General features: G+C 40.8%; 1 protein-coding gene across 2 annotated transcripts; it reads left to right on the forward strand.

Annotated features, from left to right (window-relative positions):
• The first annotated feature begins 186 nt into the window (after positions 1 to 186).
• On the forward strand, positions 187 to 15,268 carry LOC129076507 (E3 ubiquitin-protein ligase TRIM22-like). 2 transcript variants are annotated; one of them, XM_054580665.1, is made up of 8 exons: positions 187 to 294; positions 7,239 to 7,715; positions 8,308 to 8,403; positions 9,023 to 9,253; positions 12,542 to 12,564; positions 13,819 to 13,919; positions 14,212 to 14,238; positions 14,487 to 15,268. In XM_054580665.1, exons 2-8 carry the CDS (start codon positions 7,305 to 7,307, stop codon positions 15,080 to 15,082), a joined length of 1,485 nt encoding a protein of 494 aa, XP_054436640.1. In that variant the 5' UTR covers positions 187 to 294; positions 7,239 to 7,304; the 3' UTR covers positions 15,083 to 15,268. The 2 variants fall into 2 exon arrangements, with proteins under 2 accessions (XP_054436640.1, XP_054436639.1); XM_054580664.1 differs by lacking the exon at positions 187 to 294 and having other exon boundaries at positions 7,176 to 7,715.
• Positions 15,269 to 23,850: the final 8,582 nt, after the last annotated feature.

The raw sequence follows: 23,850 nt of genomic DNA on the forward strand, positions 1-23,850 counted from the left end.
AGAATAATCTGCAAGGGGGGAAAACACAGTGACTGGGTGCTATGCTGGTGTAGGTCCTAGAACCTACAGAGGCATTAACTTCTCCAAGTGTCCCACTAGATGGCAATGTTCTTAAGTTTCTGTTCTCCTTCCTTTGTTTCATTTCCTATCCTTTGCATTTCAGTTTCATTTCTCACTCCTTTCCTGGTGGGAACTCCTCTGTGGAGAGCTGGTCCCTGGCTTGTTGAGTAAATGTTGAGCAGGCCTGCAGCTGACCTTCTCCACTGGTTCAATTCTCCTGCACTTCTCCTGTAGGTAAGTGGGGCAGTTTCTGAGGACGAAGGAAAGGAGGCTTTGTGGGAAGAGACCGAATGTGATTGGTGACTTAAAATGTGGTTCTGCAGCTGCTCTGGTTATGGCTGTCCCTGCTGAGGTGGCAGAAAAGAGGAACATTGGGCCTGGGGAAAGAGCACCTTTAAAGAAGGGAGGTTTGAAAGAGCAAAGAGTCATACTTGTTTCTTGGAGGGACCATTATATCTCCAGGCTGAGTTACTCTCATCTTCCTCTTCTCCGGTTTTGACTTTCTTCCTTGCCAAGGTGAGCCAGAATCCTCAGACCCTTTGTTGTTTCCCAGGCAGATGATCCCTTCCTCCTTTTCCCCACTGAAACCTGTGAGGTGGAGCCTTCTTCTCCCTCTTCCTGAAGCCCAAGCTCCTGGTGGGGGCCAGAAGAAATCAGAGCCCTTCCCCGGGAGCATCTGGTGGGGCAAGTTTAGGGGCCCTGCCAGGGATGAGCGAGAGCCTCTTGAAGCGGATCCTTTTACTCTTTTGTTAAATTACTGTCATCTTTTACAAAAATGTATTCTTAAATATACAGTGAGTTCCAAGACGATTCATTCTAGCTCTAAGTGGCAGCAGGTGTTATGAAAGGTACTCAGATGTTAAAATGGGACTGGAATTAAGGATCACCATTTCCCCAGGCACAGGAAACAGCTCACTTCTGGCCAGATTTCTTGGTATCACCTGTGTCCTGGGGGGCCCTTCCCCATGGCCTTTGCTTTCAGCAACTCAAGTTTCTTCTGCTCCCCTTTTTGATTCTGTTTGAGTTCCTTGTTTTCCTAGTCCATCTTCTTGGCCTGCATCTTGGGCTGCTTCAGGGGCTTTTTCTTGCCACCCTTGAGACCAGACATGGCCCTTGCCGCCCCTTCCCTAGACCCTGATCCTTTTACTTTTGTCTTGGTAACTTCTGGCAGCTGTGCACAACCTTCCTGATAAATGAGCAGCCCTTTGCAAGCCTGCTTTTCTCTTTGGGGGTCTGGGAGAAGAACCCCTGAATTCCACGGCTTACTCTGACCTCAGTTTACAGTGTCCTCTTCTGCTTCAAAACACATTCTGCGTCATCTTAGACATACCCTTCCATTGTTTATTACATTAACCCGTTACTTAACATTTCCCTAGCTTGGCGCTGAAAAAAAAAAAGGAGTTGGGGATTTTTCAGAAAGAGCTCCATCTTAATTTCATCCTGTGCTACTTTTCCTTTGATCTCTCTGTGACATATATTTTAATGCAAAATGTACTTTCCTTGCTTCCTTCTTCTCAGAGAACATGAGTCTGTGTCTAATGTGGACAAGGCTCATATCTGGTGTATATTAATTGAATTCTTAGGGATTATTACAGGTTGCCAACAGGGGAAATTAAATTACTATAAATTTTGAAATTTTTATTAAAGTGAAAAGAACAAATACATACAGCTCTGGTTTACTTCTATTTATTTCTATTGAATGTACAACAAATATTATGTACTTATAGAAATTACATTTTGTGATAGAGTGAGGAGGTATAACACAAGAAAAAAATTTCTGTGTTATAAATGTAAAACAGACAGTAATAAACCAAATGGGCTACAACAGGGCATGGCATCTATTGTGCCCTCGTCAAGGGCATTGAAATTTTAAATAAAATTCAGATTAGTTCTCTGTGTGAGAAGATGATTTTGATTAGAGTCTTCAAGGAAATGATGTTTTTTGTACTGATTAAGGAACATAAATGCAGCCAGTGTGGGTTGCGGGGAAGGCGGGTTAAGAGTGTGAGGCAGCAGGGAGAGATGTGTAATTGGACTGAACCATAATAAGATCAACTCACTGATGATGTGCATCTGAACAGGAGTCACACTGTTAATATATACTTTAAAGTATCACTTTGGCTGATGGTGAACAGTGACAACAGAAGACTGTAAAGAGACCAGTGACAGTGTCACAGGTGGGCACAGGTAACCAGGTTCTTGGTGATCGCGGACAAAAAAATTGAACCGAACACGCAGAGTTTATATCAGAAAGCGAGAAAAAGCAGATTTATTAAGCCACACAGAATATGGAAGCAGGCCAACTCTGAGCAGAGTGGAGCAGAGAAGAAAGGAGAAGGGCCTAACAGCAGCAGCGGCGGCGGCAGCAGCGGCGGCAGCAGCAGGAGCAGGGCAAGAAAAAAAGGGTCGAACTCCGGGGCTAGAGGACTTTTATTCCTTAGGGTAGGCCTTCCTTTCCTTGATTGGCTACTGGGAAGAGGGTCCCACAATGCTAATTCATTATAATGAAGTAGGGGTCAGGTAGCATCTTCTGCCCAGGTGCAGTCCTGATTAACTAAGATTCAGTGCTTCTCCAGATGCAGAAACTACCAGACTTAGGACAGGGTCTCCGCTCTTTATTCATGTTCTTTATCTCCTGGGGCACCTCTGGACTTTCCTCCTTCCTGACTGTCTCCTGCCTCAACAGGATCAGGAAGACTAGTGGGAAACCATCTCTGGTTCCAGGTAAAAGACTGAGTTGGTTGGGACCTAATTTGAAGACAGTACTGCAGGGTTTTCTGATGAACTGACTGTGAGAGAAAAGGATGAGACTAGGAGTAGCTTTCTGAAGACGACCTCAGTTACCAAATGACTTCTTGGAAACAAATTGACCTGAGGTAGAGCATTGTGGGGAGGTTCATTAATGTGGTGCTGATAAACCCTGACCTTGAAGGAGGTGGGGTAGAAAAGACTATTAATATAGAGGAATAGAGGGGAGCTGCAATGTTTCTTATGTGGCCAGGTGTCTGGATGCCAAGAACACGTTCACCTTCTTGGGGGTAGTTGGTGAATCAGGGTGCAGGAGAGGTTTCAAGGGTGTTGGCTAAACCCTTCAGAAGCCTTTTGCAACATTGTAGAGACACTTTCACTTTTTTTTTGTCTGAACTGCACAGGTGCAGAAAGCCTCTGTGTGGACATTAGAATATAGTGAGATAAGAAAACTGGGACCCTAGTTGGCCCTTACCTTACTCTGTAAAAACTCATACATTGTACCATCTCAAAAAGCAAGAGTACATTCTGTTTCTGTCTGTCTATCTGTCCTAAGTGGAAGGGTTTCAATGATATAATGCTTCTTCAATGATAGAATACAGTGAATGAAGAAAAGAAAAACAAATACGTGTGTCAGTTTTCTAGGGCTGTCTTACAAAAGTACTGTAAACTAGGTGGCTTAACTGAAATTTGTTCTCACAGTTCTGGAGGCTAGAAATAAAACATCAGTGATGTTGGCAGGGCCGGGTCCTCTCAGAGCTGTGAGGGAAGCAGCAGTTCCACGCCTCTCTGCTGGGTCCACTCCTGATAGTTGGCTTGCACTCACCGGCATTCCTTCTCATACAGTTGAATCACCCTTCTTTCTGCTGTTATCTTCACCAGGCATTCTCCATGCCTGCAGTATAGAAATTTCTCCTTTTTATAAAATTACAGTCATGTTGGATTAACACATATCCTCATGATTTCATTTTAACACAATCACCTGAAAAGACACAATCTCCATACAAAGGTACATTCCAACGTTCTGTGGATAGATTTAAACATCTTCTGGAAGGACACAACTCATAATAACCTTTAATTTCTTTGGAACAAGACAGAGTTTATTTCTACTGGATACGGCCTCCCTACATATTGAGTCTTCTCTCTGATGACTGACAGATGCCTCATTGAATTTATGTCTCTCAGATCTCTGTCACATGTATATCCTGAGTATGTGAACACACCTCTACCTCCCTAAAACACACATATTTATGTGCCTATTGACACATTGCCTTATGTCCAGGCCAAAGTATAGGCCCAAAATCTACAAACACAAGTCTTCCCAGAACTACCCAGATGGTTTTGTTCTCTCTGTTTCTACAGTCTCATTGCATTGGGTATCTATCTATTTCTTGCAACCTCTACCTCTATTTGATCTGTGCAGTAGTGGAGAGATCACTGAATGGGATTATTGATGATGGTATGTTTCCTTACAGCTCTACCTATTTTAAAAGAATGACCTTGAACTCTGTAAGTTATTTATTTTATTTACACATCTAAAGAATATTCTTTTTTATTTTTAAATTCATTTTTTCTTATTTTGTTTTAAATTGGTTTTTAATTACAGTTGATCATCAATATAATTCTCTATTAATTTCAGATTTACAGCATTTTGTTTAGACAATCATATATTTTACAGAGCGATCCCTCCCCTACTGATATTTCAAGTACCCACCAGCACCATACATAGTTATTACCATATTATCAGCTATATTCCCTATACTCTACTTGTATATTCCAATGTTGATTTTGTGACTATTTCATGTAATCCTTAATCCAAGAAGGGATTACTGATTTTTCAGAAACTTCATATAAGAAATAAATAGGTCAGTTGTAATTTCTAAATTACAGCTGGTTTCAAAATTGTTAGTAATAAAATGAGGTCTCTGTTGTGGTCTTTGCTGCCTCTGTAGGTTTCTCTGGGGAACAAGTTGGAGGGCATGGGGACGCTCTGTGTGGGACAGGTGTGTTGGCAAGGAAACAATTCTCGGGTATAGGAGAACTGATCATAATGGGATAAAGGTGAAAGCTGATTAAAAAATTCTAACCTTCCATGGAGAGATAGGGAGCGTCTAGTTTTCTGTGTTCATCAAACCTTGTGTTCCTGTGTGATGCCCTCTTCTAGGCACTGAGGACACAGCAGTGGACAAAGTGGTGCCCAATTGATGCATGAATTTGTTTTTAAGAAGAAAAAGGAAACAGTTAAAGAAAGATGTTATATGTTATGAAGTAAAATGAGAAAAATACAGCAAATGTATGAGTGACGTATTGGCAGTTTTGCTATAGATACACTGGAGCAGGCCCTTCTGATAAGAGGTCACGAGAGATGGAGACTGAATTAATGTAAGAACTCATGAGTGAGGTGGACTCTTCAGGTCCCTGTTTGGGCGCCAGCTGAGGGTGGGAGCTGGGCTCTGAATCACACAGAGCCCATCCCAGGGTCACCACAGATTGGAGAAATAAAGTGAGTTTTCCAGACACTTTTCTGTCTGCCAGAAGAGGGAGATGGAACTTCCTTCCAATGGAGGAGTCCCCAAGCCCCCTTTGTCCAAAGGCTTATTGAAAGGGTTATCAATGGGACTAGGTAATAGGAATATACAGGTGATCTCATTACATCATCATGTTAATGTTCACATAGAATAGATGGTGTTGAGGAAAACAAATGGCAGGAACATTGATTTACATGGGTCCATTTACATGAGTCCAAGATGAGAAGAGTAACCATGAGAACATAAACATAAGGGCACCAAAGGGTTTAGGGTCAGAGTCTGTGAATAATGTAAATTTTCTTCCCAGTATGAGCTGGTTATCATAGCTTTTGAGGAAAAAGCAAAGCATGCTTCAAGGAATTTACTTTTAGGCTCGATTTCCCTGGGGAACCACCCAATCCAGTTTAGGGCTGTCTCCAGTATTGTTTCAAACCTGAGCCAGGAGTGGGGAGGGCAAAGCAGCCAAGAAATAAGGAGACTTCTTTCAAATAGAATGAGGACACCGGCCATATCAAAGCCAAAGGGTGAGAGTCTTTTTGCCCTTTCTATGTGTCTCCCAAGTTTTTCCCTGATGACCATGTGGCTGTGCCTGTCTTAGGTTGCCCCTTCCATCAAGTGGTCTTACCCGTCATTGACTAACTGGCCATCCTCTAGGGCCAAGCAGGGTGAGGTGAGGGAGGCAAGGGCTGTGCCCCTGCCGGGGAGACAGGTTTTGTCTCTCTAGTAGCCTGTTTTCCCAAGGCCCCCTTGCTTAGCTCCAGCCTTGGGGCCCTCTTGCCTGTTAGTGGAGGTACAGTTCCTGAAGCTAGACAGGATGTTTCCCAACATATGGTGACCTCAGGGAGAAGGTAATTTCATGCAGAGACAGACAAGTTCAAAATCTCTGACAGCAGTGGTTTTTGTGCTCTTAATATGAAGATTATGTTTGTTACATGGGAGAGAAAGGCAGGAGAGATGCCTCCCAATGACAGCATGCAAAATGGAAGGATTCTGACTCAAGAGACTGTATCATTCCACTGTTATGAATTTATCAGTAAAGGTAAATCTATGAAAACACAAGGGAGCCCTGGCTTGTGTGGCCTAGTGGATTGAATGCCAACCTGTGAACTAAAGGATTGCTTCCCAGCCAGGTCACATGGCTGGGTTGTGGGCCAGGTCCCCAGCTAGAAGGCATGTCAGAGGCAACTACACAATGATGTTTCTCCCTCTCTCTTTCTCCTTCCCTTCCCCTCTCTCTAAAAATAAATAAAAAGAATCTTTAAAAAATAGGGAAATTAATGGTAGTCTGAGGCTCGGGGTCAGAATAGGGATGACTGCTAATGGCATTAGCTTTGTTTTCAAGAAATAAATGGCTCTAAAATTGGAAGCTGGTGATAATTATACCATTCCATAAATTTACTAGAAATTGTGGTACTCTTAAAAAATAATGTGATATAAATATAACTCCATGAAAGTGTTAAAATAAAATAAGTCATGCAAATGACAAGGGTAGGATCATTCCACACAGGGAGAAGAGCAAGTATCAGAACCTAGCAGGCTGCAGTAAGGTTAGAGTATTTAACATGTTGGATGTGTTTGGGGAAGGGGAAAGTAGATAAGACTAATGATGGGCAGCACAAAGCTCTTGGCAGGAAGGGCCTCAATTTATCCTTCTATCCAGTAGAAAAAGAGAAAATATCAATGAGTCATTGCCTGGATGAGATGAAATGTGTCACGTGACATGAAATAAGAGTGAAGCGTTTGAAAGCATTAGGAAGAACCCTTTTCATTCTGTCACTGACCTACCTTCTCTCCCTCTCTTTTCCTTTCCTGGGTATTAATGTTTTGTCCTGTTCTAAAAATCTGCACATCAGTGTCCTTTCTTTTTCTGCCATTCTTATCCTGCCCCCTCTGTATTACCAGCCCCTCAGGAGTTTGTGAGAAAGAAGAGCCTCCAGAGTCAGGACGGGAAGCCAGGGGAGCTTGGCCATGGATTTTTCATCACAAGTGAGCATTCAGGAGGTGACCTGCCCCATCTGCCGGGAGCTCCTCAGAGAGCCCATGAGCTTGGACTGTGGCCACAGCTTCTGCGCAGCCTGCATCACTGCAAACAGTGAATCAGGGAGCCCCGTAGGATTGGAATGCTGCTGTCCGGTTTGCCAGAGTAGATACCAGCCTTGGAAACTCCTGTTTAATTGGGAGCTGGCGGACACGGTGGAGAAATTCAGAAACATCAATATGAGTTCACACCTGTTGCAGAATAATGACTTTGATGAGGACCATGGGGAAAATAAATCTATCTTCTGTGAGAATGAGGAGGAGGCTGTTAGCAGTCTTTGTGACCAGGAGCACCAAGGTCACCAAATGTCCCCCAGAGAGGAGGTGGTCAAAGAATGCCAGGTAAGCCCCAGGGTGGGGAAACATTGCACAGAATGGCATCTGAAGCGAAATCTTCTCTTTTTAATCCTATCCATTCCCCTCGTCATCATAGAACTGAGCCTTGCATTCTCTTCTCATACCCTTCACTCAGCTTCTGAAGCATGAAGAGCATTTCTGTGCATTCTTTCATTTTCTTCAAGAGTAAGTGTAGACTACACACCTTTAGCAAAGAAGTATATGACTGAGAGTTGCTTCCCAAGATAAGTTCTGATTGCCCCTGTAAACAGACAGGATTTTTAGGAATGTTGACTGTTTGTTTAGATGAGAGAAAAGGGTTCATGAGAGGAAAGGACTTTACTTAATGCAGGATTAGGTATTCCTCTAGGAAAAGAGAGATACGTGTTACTCTTGATAGAGGGGGTGTAACTTGCATGATCCAGGGATAAAGGATACATTTGCCTCCTCAGATTTCTGTCTATATTCTTAGTTCTAATAGTCAGTTTTGTTTCTGAAACTTACTCTATTCTGAGGTGAGCCTGATTCTTCTTCATTTATCCTTAATCCATGTACTGAGAAAGCTTGTAGCTTGACTTTGTTGATTTCTTTCTTACAGGAGAAGATCCAGGAAGCTCTGAATAAGCTGACCCCTGAGCAGCAGGAAGCTGAGCAGTTGGAAGCTGACATCAATGAAGAGAAAGCTACTTGGGTGGTAGGAAGACATTATTCCTGTCGGAGTTCTAAGGCAGGGAAGTGGGCAGCACCTTGGTCTATTCACAGGGAGGCCCCTTCCTCCTTGGTACCTCACAATGAATGAGCCCAGAAGACATTTGATTACTCCTCACTCACTTCCTTCCCTATAGAGTGTTGGGGGCTTCAGAGTAGACATGTTAGAAGTGAAAGCAGCTGTTTTGGAGGAAAAGACATAGAGGGAAGCAATGTAAAAATTATTCATGAATCCCATGACCCATTTCCGTCATCAAGTATGAGGCTCTGATACTTTCAGAAAACACCTTATGAAAGGCCCTGGATTCCTGTTTTTGCATATTTGGGTGGGAATTTCATATACAGTGTGGCAGGATTGCCCAAGACAGGTGTGTACAACCCAAGCTTCATCCAGGCAGCACGTTGTGTCTGCTGGTGGGCCTTGAGGAAGAAGACTCGAATGAATTACTCATGGAGGAGCCTAAGGGAATATAGTAGGAAAAATGGTTTTTCCCAGAAATTGCTTTTTCCCTTTTCCCTCCTAAGTGCCTGAAGAAAATATTTCTTGTCTTAGTTCCCAAGGCTCATGAAAGACTGACTGCCTCTTTCTCTTCTCATCCTCAAAGAACCGTATGCAGACAGAGAGAGAGAGGATTCTGCAGGGGTTTGAGGAAATGAGAGGCATCCTGGACAGAGAGGAGCAGAGGGAGCTGCAAAAGCTCGAGGAAGATGAAGAGAATGTGCTGGGTGACTTAACAGTGGCTATAGACCAGGTGGTCCAGCAGAGGCAGTACCTGAGTGAGCTCGTCTCAGATCTCCAGCGTCATATGTGTGAATCCTCTCCAGAGATGCTGCAGGTAAGACTTGGAATAGAGCTCCCACATACGAAATTCGGAGGAAACACAGAGATTAAGTTTCTTTACCTTCTGAGTCCCTGCACCTTCTTTCCCATTAAAAGGTTCCATTGACCCCTCAGTGCTCCTTCTCTGTCATTCATTTGAAGGGTCATCAGGAAATTCAATACAGAAATGGCAAGGGAAAGCCCATCATTATTTATAAAGGGCTGTGCAAAAATTTGAGCAAAGAGTATCATCTTCTTTATCTGTGAGCTAGAATTTGTAAGGCATTTCTTAACTGAGCTTAGTCAAACAACTCACATCTCTATGTTTGATTTTGTTGTTGTTTTAAGGAGTGGCAGGTGTAATGATAGATTAATACCTGGTTGAGGAGTGAGCACATATGAATATGCTAATATGTGTGGGTGTGTGTGTTTGCACTGGCTAGGGAAAGACTGGGGGAAACCTCTAGAGACTTGTTAATATGAATGTTTAATTTTTTAAGTGAAATTAACTGCATGGTTGTGATCTTAAGCTGTGAAATGTATGGAGACTCTTAGGAAATTTCAGATTTTCTCTGCTTGATTTCTTGTCCTTCTCCTTTGCTAGCTGAACAAGGATTTCTTAACTTTGGTTACAATATGGGACTAATCAATTTCTATCTGCTAAATCTTACTTGTGCCTTAAAAAAAACACATTTGTTAAGGTATAAATTGCATATAAAACCTATCCATTGTTAATATGCTATTTGAATATATTGCATTTATAAATATATTGAGATTTTTTGTTTTTATTTATTTTTTATTGTTATTCTATTGCAGTTGTCCCAATTTTCCCCCTTTGCCCCCCTTTGCCAAGCCCACTCAGCCCCGGGCCCCCGCTCCCACAGTCAATCTCCACACCATTGCCCACGTCCATGGGTCATTCATACATGGTTTTGACTAGTCGCTTCCCTTCTTTCCACCATTATCTCTCTTCTCCCTCCCCTTTGGCCTCTGTCAGTCTGTTCCAAGTTTCTGTGCCTCTGGTTCTATTTTGCTTATTAGTTTACCTTGCTCATTAGATTCCTCTTATAAGTGAAATCATATGGTATTTGTCTTTCACCAACAGGATTATTTCATTTACCATAATATCCTCAAATTCCATCCATGATGTTGAAACCAGAACAAATTCAGTTCAACATTTGTTGAAAAGACCCTCCCTTCTCCACTGAATTACTTTGGCACTTTTGCCAAAAATCAATTTGCTTTAAATATAAGGATGTATTTCTGGATTATCACTCTCCTACATAAATATCTCTATTTATCTTTGCACTGACACCCTAAGCTTTTGATTACTATGGCTTCATAAAATATGTTCAAATTGGGTTGGACAATCCTATTCAATTCTATTGCAAAACAATTCTATGTGAAGTCACTTTTCTCTGGAGACCATTTAAGCACTGCTGCAGCAGGAGTCATTTGGAGGATTTCACTGCCATCTAGTCGGTAGAAGCCAGAAATGCTGCTAATTCAGCTGCAAAGCACAAGACAGGCACCATTGAAAGCAACTATCAGGACTAGAATACTAGTAGTGTCAAAGGTGAGAAACTCTGTACTAGGTTCATTAAATTTTCTATGAGAATTTTTGTATATCTTGTTAATTTTTATTAAAAGCCTTGAGGGATTTATATAGGGTGAGGAGAGGACAGTCAGCTAACGGATAGACAGTATAGGACAGTTACCTATCCAACCTCAATCAATTACTTTTTTTTTTTGTTAACCATCTCTTGATTACCCTTTGAAGAACCATCTCTACTCTCATTCCATGAAGTTTATTAGGATTGACAAAATCAGTAGCATTAGGGATGTATATGTCTCTTAATTCTAGGGAAATCAGCATATTCAATTCTTATAGGTTTACCAATGATACAGTAATTATTTGCAGTTATGTACTTGAACCAATTCAGGGCAATGATTTGTATGCCTTAGAATTTTAGGGTTATGTCTAGAAAGGGAAATTCTCTTGTCTGCTAATGTATATGAATTATCATTTAAACCAGGATATTCATGTTGACACCATATAGAATATGGAAAGATAATTCATATAGCAAGTAGAAAATAAGACTTCAAGAAGAAAAAACAGACCCTGATGACCAGATTTTTCCTAAAAATCTAGCTATTACAAAAGTTATACCTGCTTCCTGAGTTTCTCTTTTTTAATTTATATTTAAGCCAGTTTTAGCTGGTTTTATTATTTTTTTTGTCATATACAATAACAAGAGCAGACCTAACACAGAGAGTAAAATTTTTTGAGGATGTACAGCCAAGTTTTGTTTGTAAAGGATTTAGACTAAAGAGGGGGAAACCAAATATATTGGTGTTTTTCCATTCAAAGAATCAGGCCAGTAATTTTAAAATGGGGAAAAGAAGGTGGCTAAAAGAAGCTGACGGTATAGACCAAACTGGCTTAATACCATATTAAAATTTAGGGTAAGATATACCTTTTAAGACAGCGATGGAGACGATAGCGATCTGGGCAATGGAATGTAAACGATTGGAAAACAGACAATTACATTTTAGACTTTTCTGCTGCTGATTTCTGTGGTCTGTTTCATATTTAAAAATTGATGAGATTCCCCTCAGGTTGTGCATAGGGGGTATATAGAAAAGTAGAGGGAGGCCAGAGAAACATTTGTTTGGGGGGCTACTTTGCTTGTCCCTGCAGAAAAAAAGAAAATATACTTCCTGAGGATTGTAATTATTAATTAATCATTTTTGATTCCCCAGAACTTGGAATGATGTCTGACGAATAGAAGGTTTTACCTTTATTTGCCTCTAGAATAAATAAAAACATAATGAATTAAGGGGGTCTTCTCATGAATGTATATTAAAAATTGTAGGCTGACTCTTCCTTTAAATGAATTACAGCCCCAGAACCTTGAAGTATCTTTCTAGTATCTTCGCATGAGTCCTCTGGGATGATTGGTCTGGGTCTTATCTCTGCAGTTTGTCCCATTTATTCTATGTTTTTATTCACAGCATATCAAGGGGTTCTACGAGTGTGAGGAGGAAGGTGGGTAAAACTTCGTTAGGTAGGAGGGCTTATCACTCCTTCAAGATTTGCCAGATGAAATAAGAAACGTGTAGGAAAAGTTGAATTTCAGATAAATGGCACATCATAATTAGCAGAAGAGTATCATAATTGTTGCAGAGGTCATAACTGTACTAAGACATATTTGGAATTTATACATGATTAAATTTTAACTAAATTTAAATTTCTAAATCTAGAAACCTTACACTTGGCTGATATATTCTCTCTCCTCCCCAGGACATGATTAACGTCATAACAAGGTATGTGTGCAAGACCAGGCATGGTCTTTTTTGTGTGTGATGACAGAATTATAAGTGTAAAGAGTACTCTTGAATCAGTCATAACTTTAAAAAATTAGGTAACTTTTTAAAATCACATACTTTTTAAAAATTTGGGTATTACATGGTTTCAAACTGCTGATGACAGGTGAAACTTTTTAGTGGGAGGGAACACGCATGGTGGGAGGTTCCCACCACAGACACAGAGTCTGTGTGAACAGAAGCATTGGAAGCAGGGGCTGCAGCGTCAGAACTCAACGGCTTCACCCATTTGAGTCAGACCTCAGTCTCTGCCCCAGCGTTCATTTCAGTACTTCACAGGTGCCTGTCTTGTCACAGGGAGGACCTTGTCCTCTTTCTCTGCCAGGCTCCCAAATTTTCTGCGAGGAGTTTTGCAAAGTCTTTTCTTCGGTTGCGGTAGATAAATAAATAACTCAAGTCTTGGGGAAAAACGACTTTAGTCCTAGTGCAATAATTAACCTCTTTTGGCTTAAACACTTTAGCATCTTATAGGGAAAAAACAGTTTTATTTGTCTAAAGTTCCCTACCTACTTGACAAGACCAGTACATGAGATTCAGATCGTTATTAATCTGGATGTCATCGCTTCTCCTTACCCAAATATTCGTAACGTTTCCCCAGAGAATGTGACCTTATATATCATTCTCAGCATCTACACTGAGATAACAGGCTTAGGAGGCCTTTAGGCTTTAGATGAAGGAGCCCCACACCTGATAGCCTGTAACTCTCAGGAGCGGAGTTCTAGAGCCTCTCCACTAACCAACTGCCAGAGAACCCATATTTCTGGCCTTGTCCTAGAAGAACCACTGACAAAGCTGCTTCTTCCACCAATATTTTTTTAAACACCAAAGACCTTTTGAAGATACCATTATTTCATCTAATACTATTTGTTTTTAAAAAATAGAGAATAGAGAATTCATTCTTATTATGTAATGATTATGTAAGAATGTAAGAGAACTAAATATTCGTTTTAGAAGGACTATATGGGCTTCATGAGAAGAAGCCCTTCCCAAGGTCACTCACAGGCTAAATGGAAAGGTAGACATGAAGACATTTTTTCTGGCTGCAGTGTCAGGGGTCTCACCTCGCCCTCCCTCAGGCTCTTGAAGGAAGCGGAGTTGAGCGAGGAGGCACCATGGAGGGAAAGGTGAGGGAGACACTGGTCTTGGAGAGACACAAAGTGAGAACTGTAGGCAATCAATTTTTTTCTTCTCTAGAAGCAAGATCTACACCTTGAAGAAGCCAAAAATTTTTCCCAAGAAACTGAAGAGTACATTCCGAGTTCCAGATCTCAGTGGGATGCTGAAAAATGTTAAAGGTGAAGGGAGCCCATGGGAAGGTGTGGGTGTGGGATTCTCCTAGTGTCAGAGCAAAATGGGGGAGTGGATGTTACTTCCACAAGAGATGAAAGAGAAGTAGTCCTGACAGGAAGCGACAAAAGCCCTTTGCTGAAGATGCCAACATATCTCAGATGGAAAGGCCAGGTGTCCTCTCTTTCTCCCGTTGACAGCCTCAAAGGACTCCCCTTTTCTGTTCCCACTCGAGAGAAAGACAGGTACAGTGTTTCCACCTTTGCTCTAACAACATCATTGAAACTTTTGTCATTTCAGAGCTGACAGAAGTCCAAAGCTACTGGGGTAAGTAGTCACAAGTTCTTCAAATCACCATGTTCTGACCTCTTTTCAGAAGTTCTGGTATTATTAAGTGCCATAATCTTAGTACCGTGTTTTCCTCCCACATGTGCATACCAACAACAGTTCTAAAGTGAGCTATCCATCACTGACCCGTTCCCTCATGTTCCTCCCAGTCAATCCCAATATTCCTCACCACAGTGTCACAAGACACACCTGCCCTGTGTAATTCACCTGTGTTATTTTTCCTACAGTGGACTTGATGCTGCATCCACTCAACACTCTTTCGAATGTTGTCGTTTCTTCAGATCGGAGAAAAGTGACAGTTCAAAAATACTCTATGTTTAGCAACGTATATCCATGCAATTTTTCTGCTTTTGATGTCTTAGGCAGCCAAAATTTCTTCTCAGGGAAATATTACTGGGAAGTTGATGTGTCTGGAAAGATTGCCTGGATCCTGGGGGTATACAGTGAACCAAGTAACTTCAACAGAGAAAAAAGCTCTGGGTTTGTTTTTAACCCAAATGTAAATTATTCTAATGTCTACACCAAATTCAGACCGGGAAATGGCTACTGGGTTATAGGCTTACAGAATGAGTCTGAGTACAATGCCTTTGAGGACTCTCCCACCTCTGATCCCAAGCTCTTGATTCTTTCCATGGCTGTTCCTCCCTGTCGAGTGGGGGTTTTCATAGACTTTGAAGCAGGCACTGTCTCATTTTTTAATGTCACAAACCAAGGGTCGCTCATCTATAAGTTCTCTAAGTGTCGCTTTTCTCAGACTGTTTATCCATATTTCAATCCTTGGAACTGTCCGCGTCCCATGACTCTGTGCCCGCCGGGCTCCTGAGCCCTCCCCTCCCTCCCCCACTCCCGCGTAGCCCCCCTTGTCCTGGGGCCCACCTCCTGCCCCTGAGCCAGCTGCTCCATTCAGGCCATCTCTGCCTTGCTGTGTCCCTTCTTCAGAGCTTTTAGTCATTTTGGGGATTTGCAGTGTTTCTGATTTAGGTTAGAAGGGAAGCTTATTTACTCATTTACCATTTTCTGTATTCTCAGTGAGAGGCATCTAATCTCTCCTAAAGACAGAGTAGTATTGGTATAACGGTCTGCCATCCCATTTCTCCATCTTTATCTTTATCCCTGATCTAAAAGGCATGGAACGCCTGTCTCCACCAACCATGATCTCAGGACAATCCACAGTCACCCCCACCCCGCCAAGGGCTACTGAGTGTATGTCTGTGTGTTGCCCAGCATACAGCAGCAGGCTGTTGTTCCGAGAGTTGATAAAAAAGAAAATGAAAACAAAAGCAATGTATGTACCTAGAATGAAAATTTTATGTTCAGGTTATTTGAATTCAGATCCTGCCTCTTCTCATAAAAGGTGTGTAACGATGAATAATTTTGTTTCTTCTCATAAAATACAAATTGTAACTTCAAGCTGCACCTAACTCTGAAGATTGTTGTGTGAAACTAACCTCCACTGAATGGAAAGCTCCTATGTTCGTGTCCAGCACAGCGGTAGTACATACTTGCTGTCATGTCGCTGAGAAGCATAGGCTGGGGTGACCTGGGCAACAGGTCTGTGCCCTTCCGAGGAGCAGTAAGCGCTCCTGCTGCCGCTCGTTTGGGAATGGGTCAGAAAACGCACAAGTATGTGTGTCCCAGGTCTGTCCAGCAGGGGGAGCCATGTCTGGGGACAGCTATTCTTTGAGGGGCAGCCTTTTGGTCTTCAGGCCTTTTTCTGATGGTGAAGCACCCAAGTGTAACATCCTATGTACCATCCCATGCACTTTTCTCATCCTTACTTTTAAAATCAGTGTCAAATTATGGTGAGGGATTGATTTACCCAGGATAGGAAAGGAACAAACCTCTCTTAGAAAAACACAGTATAAACGAGGACAGGCTATGCACAGAGCCCACCTCAAGATGTAGAGGAGAAATTACTTGTCCCAGTGGAATAAAAAAGAAAGTACTTGTCTGTGAAAAATGTGTACATGCACATTGATACTTACACACAAACACATACATACACAACACATTGATATATACGTATTGTACATATATAAAAACAGGGAGTATCTTACTCTAAGTTATTTTTTAATATCATAAAGGAAAGAATTCTTTATCAGGGAGTTAAAGAATTTATAAATTTATGAGGTATATTTGACTGTCCTCTAGCTAGTGAGTGGAGGCGCCAAGATTGGGACACAGACTGGGCCTGTGTTTCTCCAGTCCAAGTGCCCTGTCTGCTGATCACTCCCCAGGAAAAGGTAGGAACCAAATCCCATAGATGTGGGGTAGGAGGGAAGACCCAGGAGATGCTGATTTACAGAAGGAGCCTGGAGCATCATGGGAAAGTCAGGTGCTAAGAGACGTTGTCATGCTCAATGCATGTAGCCATTAGTGAAGCAAGAGCTGCTCACAGTGGTTGATACCAAGTTGAACACAATAACCAGGCTGCTCTTGCAGGTGACGTGTTGTAGAGAGAACACTGCACAGTTGAGCCTTGATTTTGAAACCAGATATAATTTCATAATCATATTGATATTGCTACTCACTGCTCTAAATTAAATTTAATTAACTTGGATTTAGCTTCTCATCAGAAATAAAAATACTAGGAATAACAAGGATATTGAAGGAATTGAAAAAGTTTTGCACTAACTTTCTCATTTCCCAGAACATAAACAGTGGTCCAATTTGGTGTTGATTAATTTTCTGTGTGATTTGAAATAGTGAATGTTAAAAATGAATATTAATCTCCATCAAATTTAATATCTTTGTTATGATTTGAAATAATGATGAAGGAACCACATCATTTTAATTTATCTTATAGTTTTCTAGTGTACAATTCTAGATTATAACTGCTTTAAACATTCTTTTTGAATTTACTCTTTAATATCTGCTATCAATCACATTGTCTTTTTTATTTTGGTATAAAATTGTGTAATATGGGATCTCACTACTTAATTTTTAAGGCATTGAAGTTCAACAGGTTTAAAGTTTCAGTTTTGTAAGATGAATACATTCTGCAAATCTACTGTATAACATTTTGCCTATAGTTACCTATACTTATTGTGCATTTAGTGATTATTTGTTATTTTAAAATAAAGTTTTATTTTTTGTTGTACCTACCTACTCTTTTATTTGAAGTACTAGAATACTTTTTTTTATCTAAATGACTACTAGATAAAAGTTGATCTGACATTCTTTTCTATTTCCTTAGTAATTCTTTTTTCTAATGAAAGCCTTTTCTCTGTGTGCCCAGATATCTCTCCATGTCCCAGTTATTAGGTAACAGTATGACTTGCAGGGATAGCGGCAGGGTCAGGAGCTCTGGATGGCCTCCCTCAGCAATGACACATGTAGGCCAGTGTCTCCCTTCCCTGGTCCGCCTCACCCTTTCCAGGGGCCTGAGGGATGCAGGTGTCCTCAGCAGTAAGTAAAGCATGGGAGTGAGTGTTCCTGCAGCACATGGTGTTGTCACTGTGTCTGTGGCATTACATTCCCCACTATTCCCAACCTACTTATTAGAGAAGTGAAATAGAAATAATGGGCTATATGGCCAGTGTCTGCTCTAGTCCCTGTCTGACAAGAAACGTCAGTTTTCCATTTCGAGAAGACCCGTGGTGGGAGAGAGACTCAAAGTTAGATAATAGGTACATCTCTCTTTCTCTCTCTCTGTCTCTCTCAACACACACACAGATACACATTCCTCTCTCATAGACTGTGGGGGAAACTGATTCTTATTTATAGTCCCTTTGACCTCTGCTTTCCTGTCACCCTATTGCCACAATGACTGAAGCCATAACTCATTAAGAGAAACCTGTATGCTGTGGAATTACACAACAGGTGTCTCTCCAAGGATATTCACGGGTTGTGTTCCCTGCAATGTCCAGGCTTCTAGTCCAAAATGTGAAACAACTTACTGAAAAAAGACCTGAGTTATCAAGTAGAAAGGAAAAGTTTATCACACTAAGACATCTTCAAATATAAATAAATAAGACAGCATCCATTGACCCAGCTGAAGGCCATTTACCTTACTTCTCAGAAAAAGTCTTGAGAAGAGATCTTGGACTCCAAGTGAAACATTCATTGGGCATCAAGTGTGGGTTTTCTTGTGATGTAAATATCAGGAATAGGCTTTTTCCCTTTCACCTCTGAACACCTGAGTTGCAGATACTTGGCCACTTAAGATTCTGGGCCCTTAGGATTCTTCTAGGCCATTAATTTGGAGATATTTGTTCAAAATACAATTTTTAAGGTGGATGGTTCAATAAAATTTCAGGGAATAAGCCTGTTTCATCTTGCAGGGTCATCCATGGGAAATGAGCTGGCAGTGGTGTCTAGAGCTGTCATAAATTGACGATCAGAAGTTTCTAAATCATGGGCACCTGAGAACCCTATTGGGCTAGAGACACATGATACGTATTTAATTATATTAAATTCCAAGGATCATCTGTTTTGTCCAAGATTTGTGATGGGCAATCTATTGATCCTGACTCCTAGTTTTTCCATAATGTCCAATTACAGGTCTGTTTTTTGTATCATACGTATAGCAACTCCACAAAGCCCCCTAATGCTATGAGCCCTCACAGACCAGGTGACACATCTAGTCACCCTGGGGTAGAAAGTGAGGTGTTGTTTATCTTCTCAGGGTAGTTTGTTTTGGGGCATTATTTCATAGGAATGTATAAATCTAATTTTCTAGTTTAATTGCTAGTTTATAAATTATAATTGCCTTTCAATATTGGTTTTAAGTACTATAACTTTGTTTAATTCACACATTAATTTTAGTTTGTTCCTGTGGGTTTGTTTTTATATTCTACATAAACTTTTATATTATCCATAAATAAAGACTGTTTTATTTCAACTGTTCCAGTATTTGTGTTTTTATTTGTTTTTCTTATTTTTCTTGCCTCATTTCTTATGCTAGGGTCTACAGTTCGATGATGAATATAAGGAATGAATGTTGATATGTTTTTTGAAATGTTCCCAGTTAAACACAGAATATATTCAATACTTGTCCATTATATATGATGTTAACTGTAGGCTCTTTCTCATTTTCTTTATGAGATTGATATTCCTAACTTATTATGATGACCAGGTATTGGATTTTGAGTGATACTTTTCTGCATGTATTAAAATGAACATTTAATTTTTACCTTCTGTTTCTCATTTCAGTCAGCTACTATATATTTTATTATTGTTGTATTATAGTAGTTGGTCTATGGTTTAAGCCTATGTTGTTACTTAGATATATTTTACAGATTTTTGAGGACTGGTTAATTATTTTTATATTGGATAATATCTATTAATCTACTTTAAATTTCAGTTAGTCTTTCTTTTATGATTCTGAATTTCTCATGAGCCAACCCTGGATTTCTTTTTTGATTTGATTGTAGCTTACAGTTTTAGTATTTCAATTAAAAACAAAAATTATTTGTATTTGATTTCTGATATGTCTTATTTGGTGATTATTATAGGTGTATTTTCTTCTACATCTTTCATGCCAGATACAACAGCTGTTGTGAAGTTCTTGTTTACTAAATTCAACATCTGGATTATTTCAGAGTTGGTCTCCATTGATTGTCTTTTCTGTTGAATATGGGTCCTCTACTTTTCTCATATGTTGAATAATTTTAGATTCCCTCTAAAATACCCTCAGGGGAATTGTCAATGAGATGTAGAGACTCTGGATTCTATCTTTCTGAAGAATATTATTGTTTGTTTATTTTTTTCAGCAGACTAACCTGGTTAAACTCAAATCCCAAATTCTCCCCTGCATTTTGCAGGAACTAATATCTGTGATCAGTCCCATTAGCCCTAATTGGGCTGCTTGTCATCTATCTCAAACGTGTACTTCAGAAATTTTATGTGCAACTTGGGATTCCTCCCTCTAGATCTCCCTTTTAAAAATGTTCTCCTAACACTTTCTAGCTGCCACAGAAGCCCCAAATTATTCTTGTTCTTTCATCCAATAAATCTGTATGTTGCAAAGTTATAATTGTCTATCTCTGCCAATTGAGGTGTGTCTTAAAAAAAAATCAAAACTAGGAAACACCAACAATACTGTTCCTTTGCTCCAAGTGTCCTTTACACTGTAGATTCTGACTGCTTGCTTCACTCTCTGTGCCTTCAGGTTTAGTTTTCCTTTTTTCTCCCTGTTTGTTTGTTTGTTTGTTTTACATTTGTACAATGCTTATAATGTTGATCTACAGGTTAAGGGGACTATTTTGTTGAAATGTATATCTTCATTAGTGGAAATAGAACCTCACTTTTACTTGCTTTGCATATTATTAGCTGTAAGTTGAATTAGTGCATTTTACAGTCTCTTGTTAAAGAAACTGAGGTTTTGTTCAAAGTGATTGTACTATTTTGCATTCTCGCATACTTGCAGAAGAGAACAATGGTTGTATGGATAATGGTGGTTAAAGCAGAGATATTAAGAGTAAATGTAGTTGTAGGTCTATTATATGATTGAAACTGAGGGTTTGGAGAACTCAGAGTATGACTGCGCATGAATGACAAGCACAGCACAGGGTGTTGACTGCAATGTTCAAAAGAAATGAGCTCCCTTATCCCAAGACCCCTCCTCTGTTCACACGTCTTTCTTTTCCAGTCCTTCCACAGATCAAATATCCATCACTTTACTCCTCTCCCTTTGAATCTCAATTGACCCTTCACTCTTGGTTGATAACTTGGAACTCTCCTATAAAGCATTAGATTTTCATCTGAGAGAATCAGGTCCTGTGAAGAAACCTGAAAATTTAGACCAAAAGGAAACCTGAATGGGCCATGCTCCTCTCCCCACGTACACTGTTTCACCTGAGCTAATGACATGGGCGTGCTCCACGTTCCAGTGCGCTGTGTTCTGTGTAATAGGGAGAAGTGAACGCTCCTTAGGGCTCTGCATTTTCACTCCCGCATGACACCAGGTAAGTGAAGAGCCTGATGAAATGTCTTTCCTTTTGGTCTATGGATTTTTCACATCTTTCCATTTGAAAAAAACCTTGGGGCAAAGCAAAAGTTAAGGTGGTTACAGTGTAATAGCAAAGGTTAAGTAGTAAAGGTAGGAGTCATATTAAACACAACTCTGAGAAAATCTTTAAGGAAAAAAAAAACAGAAGATATAAAAAATTGCTGGTTAAAATGTGTCCAAAAAAATTATAGATATGTTCAAAATGCATAAAGAATAGCTAAATTTTATTAAGTGACATGGCAGTCATGTCCACAGCCAGAACAGTATACTAGAAGCATACTTTATCAACCAGATGCCAATTCTGTTAAAACTATATATACAGTGATATATCTATTTATCAATCATTATATGCAACATTTTCTAATATATATGAGGCAATAAGCAACACAATAAAAAGAGCTCCAACCTGATTTCATGAAACTTACAGTTGTGCGGGCAAGGTGGGGTCACGATGAAGATTACTAGTAAGAGTACAATACTAGGCTCCTATTGCAGTCTCCCTGTTGCCTTCTACTTATGCATTTTCATTTCCTAACTCATATCATACTAAATGAGTTATGACTCTTAGAAGTATTCCTTGTTTAGAGACAACTTCCTGAGAAATCCTGGCAAAGAAGACAGATAGAAGGAGCTTATGGAGTCTCCACGGCCCACAGCCCAGACTTGCGGACCAGTTCGGCACAGGCACCAGCAGACAAGGGAGCTATACCAGGCCCTGCTCAGGGGCAAAAGGGATACTTTGGGAAAGAAAACAGAGAAAGTCACATAGTTCATCAAAGCTTCCTAATCGAACACCTGTAGTTGCAACAATGGACGATTTTGGCATGGCTGTTCACAAAACTTGCTAGTGCACTGTCCTCTCTGGGTTTGCGAGCCTTAATGGTGTGACAGCTGCCCTGCTCTGTAGCTTCTGTTGTAGTTACTGGTCTTTCAAGATTTCCAAGTTCATGCTCAAGAACCCACTGCAGTTCCTGAGCATCACTAGCCTTGCTCATCTTCTCCTTGGGCCATATCTGCCCCCCAGAAACTGAGCTCATCTGAGAGATCAGGAGCAGGAGGAGCAGCACGTGGGAAGGATTTCCATACAGGGCTTCTTTACAGTTTTTCATACAACAAAATGAGTTGTTTGATTGTTAGTAGTCTGAGAGGATAACAGAAGATGTGGCATGACAACAAGATCCTAAGACCCATGAGGAAAGAAAGTAAAGTAGGGGTGCCTGTTTAATTATGTAACCACCTCTTCTCCTGTTAAAGAAACAGCTACACCCGAGGCTAACTCAGATGGTAGATACAGTCAAAGATACTTTTTTTTTTTTTTACTCTGGATTCTCCTTATCTGACCTTCTTTCAGTGGATTAAGAATGACTTTGTGCATTATCACCTCTACAGCATTCTCCTTATACCCTTAACTGCCCCAATACATGTTTTGAAATTGCACTGTTTACCTGAGTCATTATCATTATCACAGTTCACTTGTATCATTTAATACCCAATTTTGGAATTATTTCATACTCTATTAGTCAGAGTTCTCCAGAGAAACAGCACCAATATTTTATACATCCTTCGTTCACATGAAGGAGATTGATTACCAGGAACTGGCTCATGTGATTATGGCCTTTGAATAGTTCCAGGCCCTGCTGTCTGTAGCTAGGGATCCAGGGAAGCTGGAGGTATAATTTAGTCCAAGTTTAAAACCTTGAGAACCTGAGTAGTCAATGGAGTAAATCCCAATTGAAGGGCAGAGAAATATACACCCCAACTCCAGCAGGCAGGCAGGAAGCAAAAGGAACTCCTTTCTTTCTTCTCTGCCTCTTTCTCCTGCTCAGGCCCTCAACCTATTTTACTGAGACCGCAGATCCAAATGCTGATCTTATCTGGAAAGAGCAGCCTCACAGTTATACTCAGAAATGTTTAATCTGGAGACCCTGTGGCCAGTCCTGTTAGCCCATAACATTTTTCATCACAATGACTTTCTTCTTTGCTTTTTATTATTCTAGGATTATAGAGATTTTTTTGTTAAATAGTATTTAATGACATTGCCCGCAGAACACACTTCATGGGTTTGAGCTCTGCAGTCCGCTTAGGCAAAGTGTCATTTTGTCCATATTGAATCCAGGCTCTGAAAGTCAGCATCACCTGCTGCCAGTCTGGGAGAGGCCCTCTGACTGACCGCCTGAGGTCACTTCAGATTTGAGCAGCCATTCCCCCTCCCGTGACCTGACAGGACACAAACTGGCAGGTTCCCTTCCTTCAGCTGGTAGACACAGGGCAGGGGAGAGCTGCCGGCATCGCAGCCTTGGGTGAGCCTGCAGCCTGGGTTCTCACTGTGGTGAAAGACAGACTTTATTCCTCCTCAGACACCTCGTTTCTAAGGGAGCAAGAGGAGGTTGGTGTGCGTGGCATTACACAGCTTAGGTAAGCCTAGTTCTCCAAAGGGCGAATCACTCTGGGAGCCGTGAGAACAGCCTCACGGAGCAGAGCTGAGCAAGGATTAAGAATGCAGTCGCTGGCTTCCCTGGCCCAGGCACAAAGGCGGGGTATTTTTCAAGGGCGCTATGTGAAGGCCCCTCATTGGTCCACAGATTTTCTCCTTCCCTGAGGCTCCCCTAAGAATTTAGCTTTCATTTTCACTCTGCTCT

Source organism: Pteronotus mesoamericanus, unplaced genomic scaffold, assembly GCF_021234165.1.
Source record: "Pteronotus mesoamericanus isolate MK-2021 breed Mesoamerican mustached bat unplaced genomic scaffold, CSHL_Meso_final contig_591, whole genome shotgun sequence".
NCBI classification, from domain to species: Eukaryota; Metazoa; Chordata; class Mammalia; order Chiroptera; family Mormoopidae; genus Pteronotus; species Pteronotus mesoamericanus.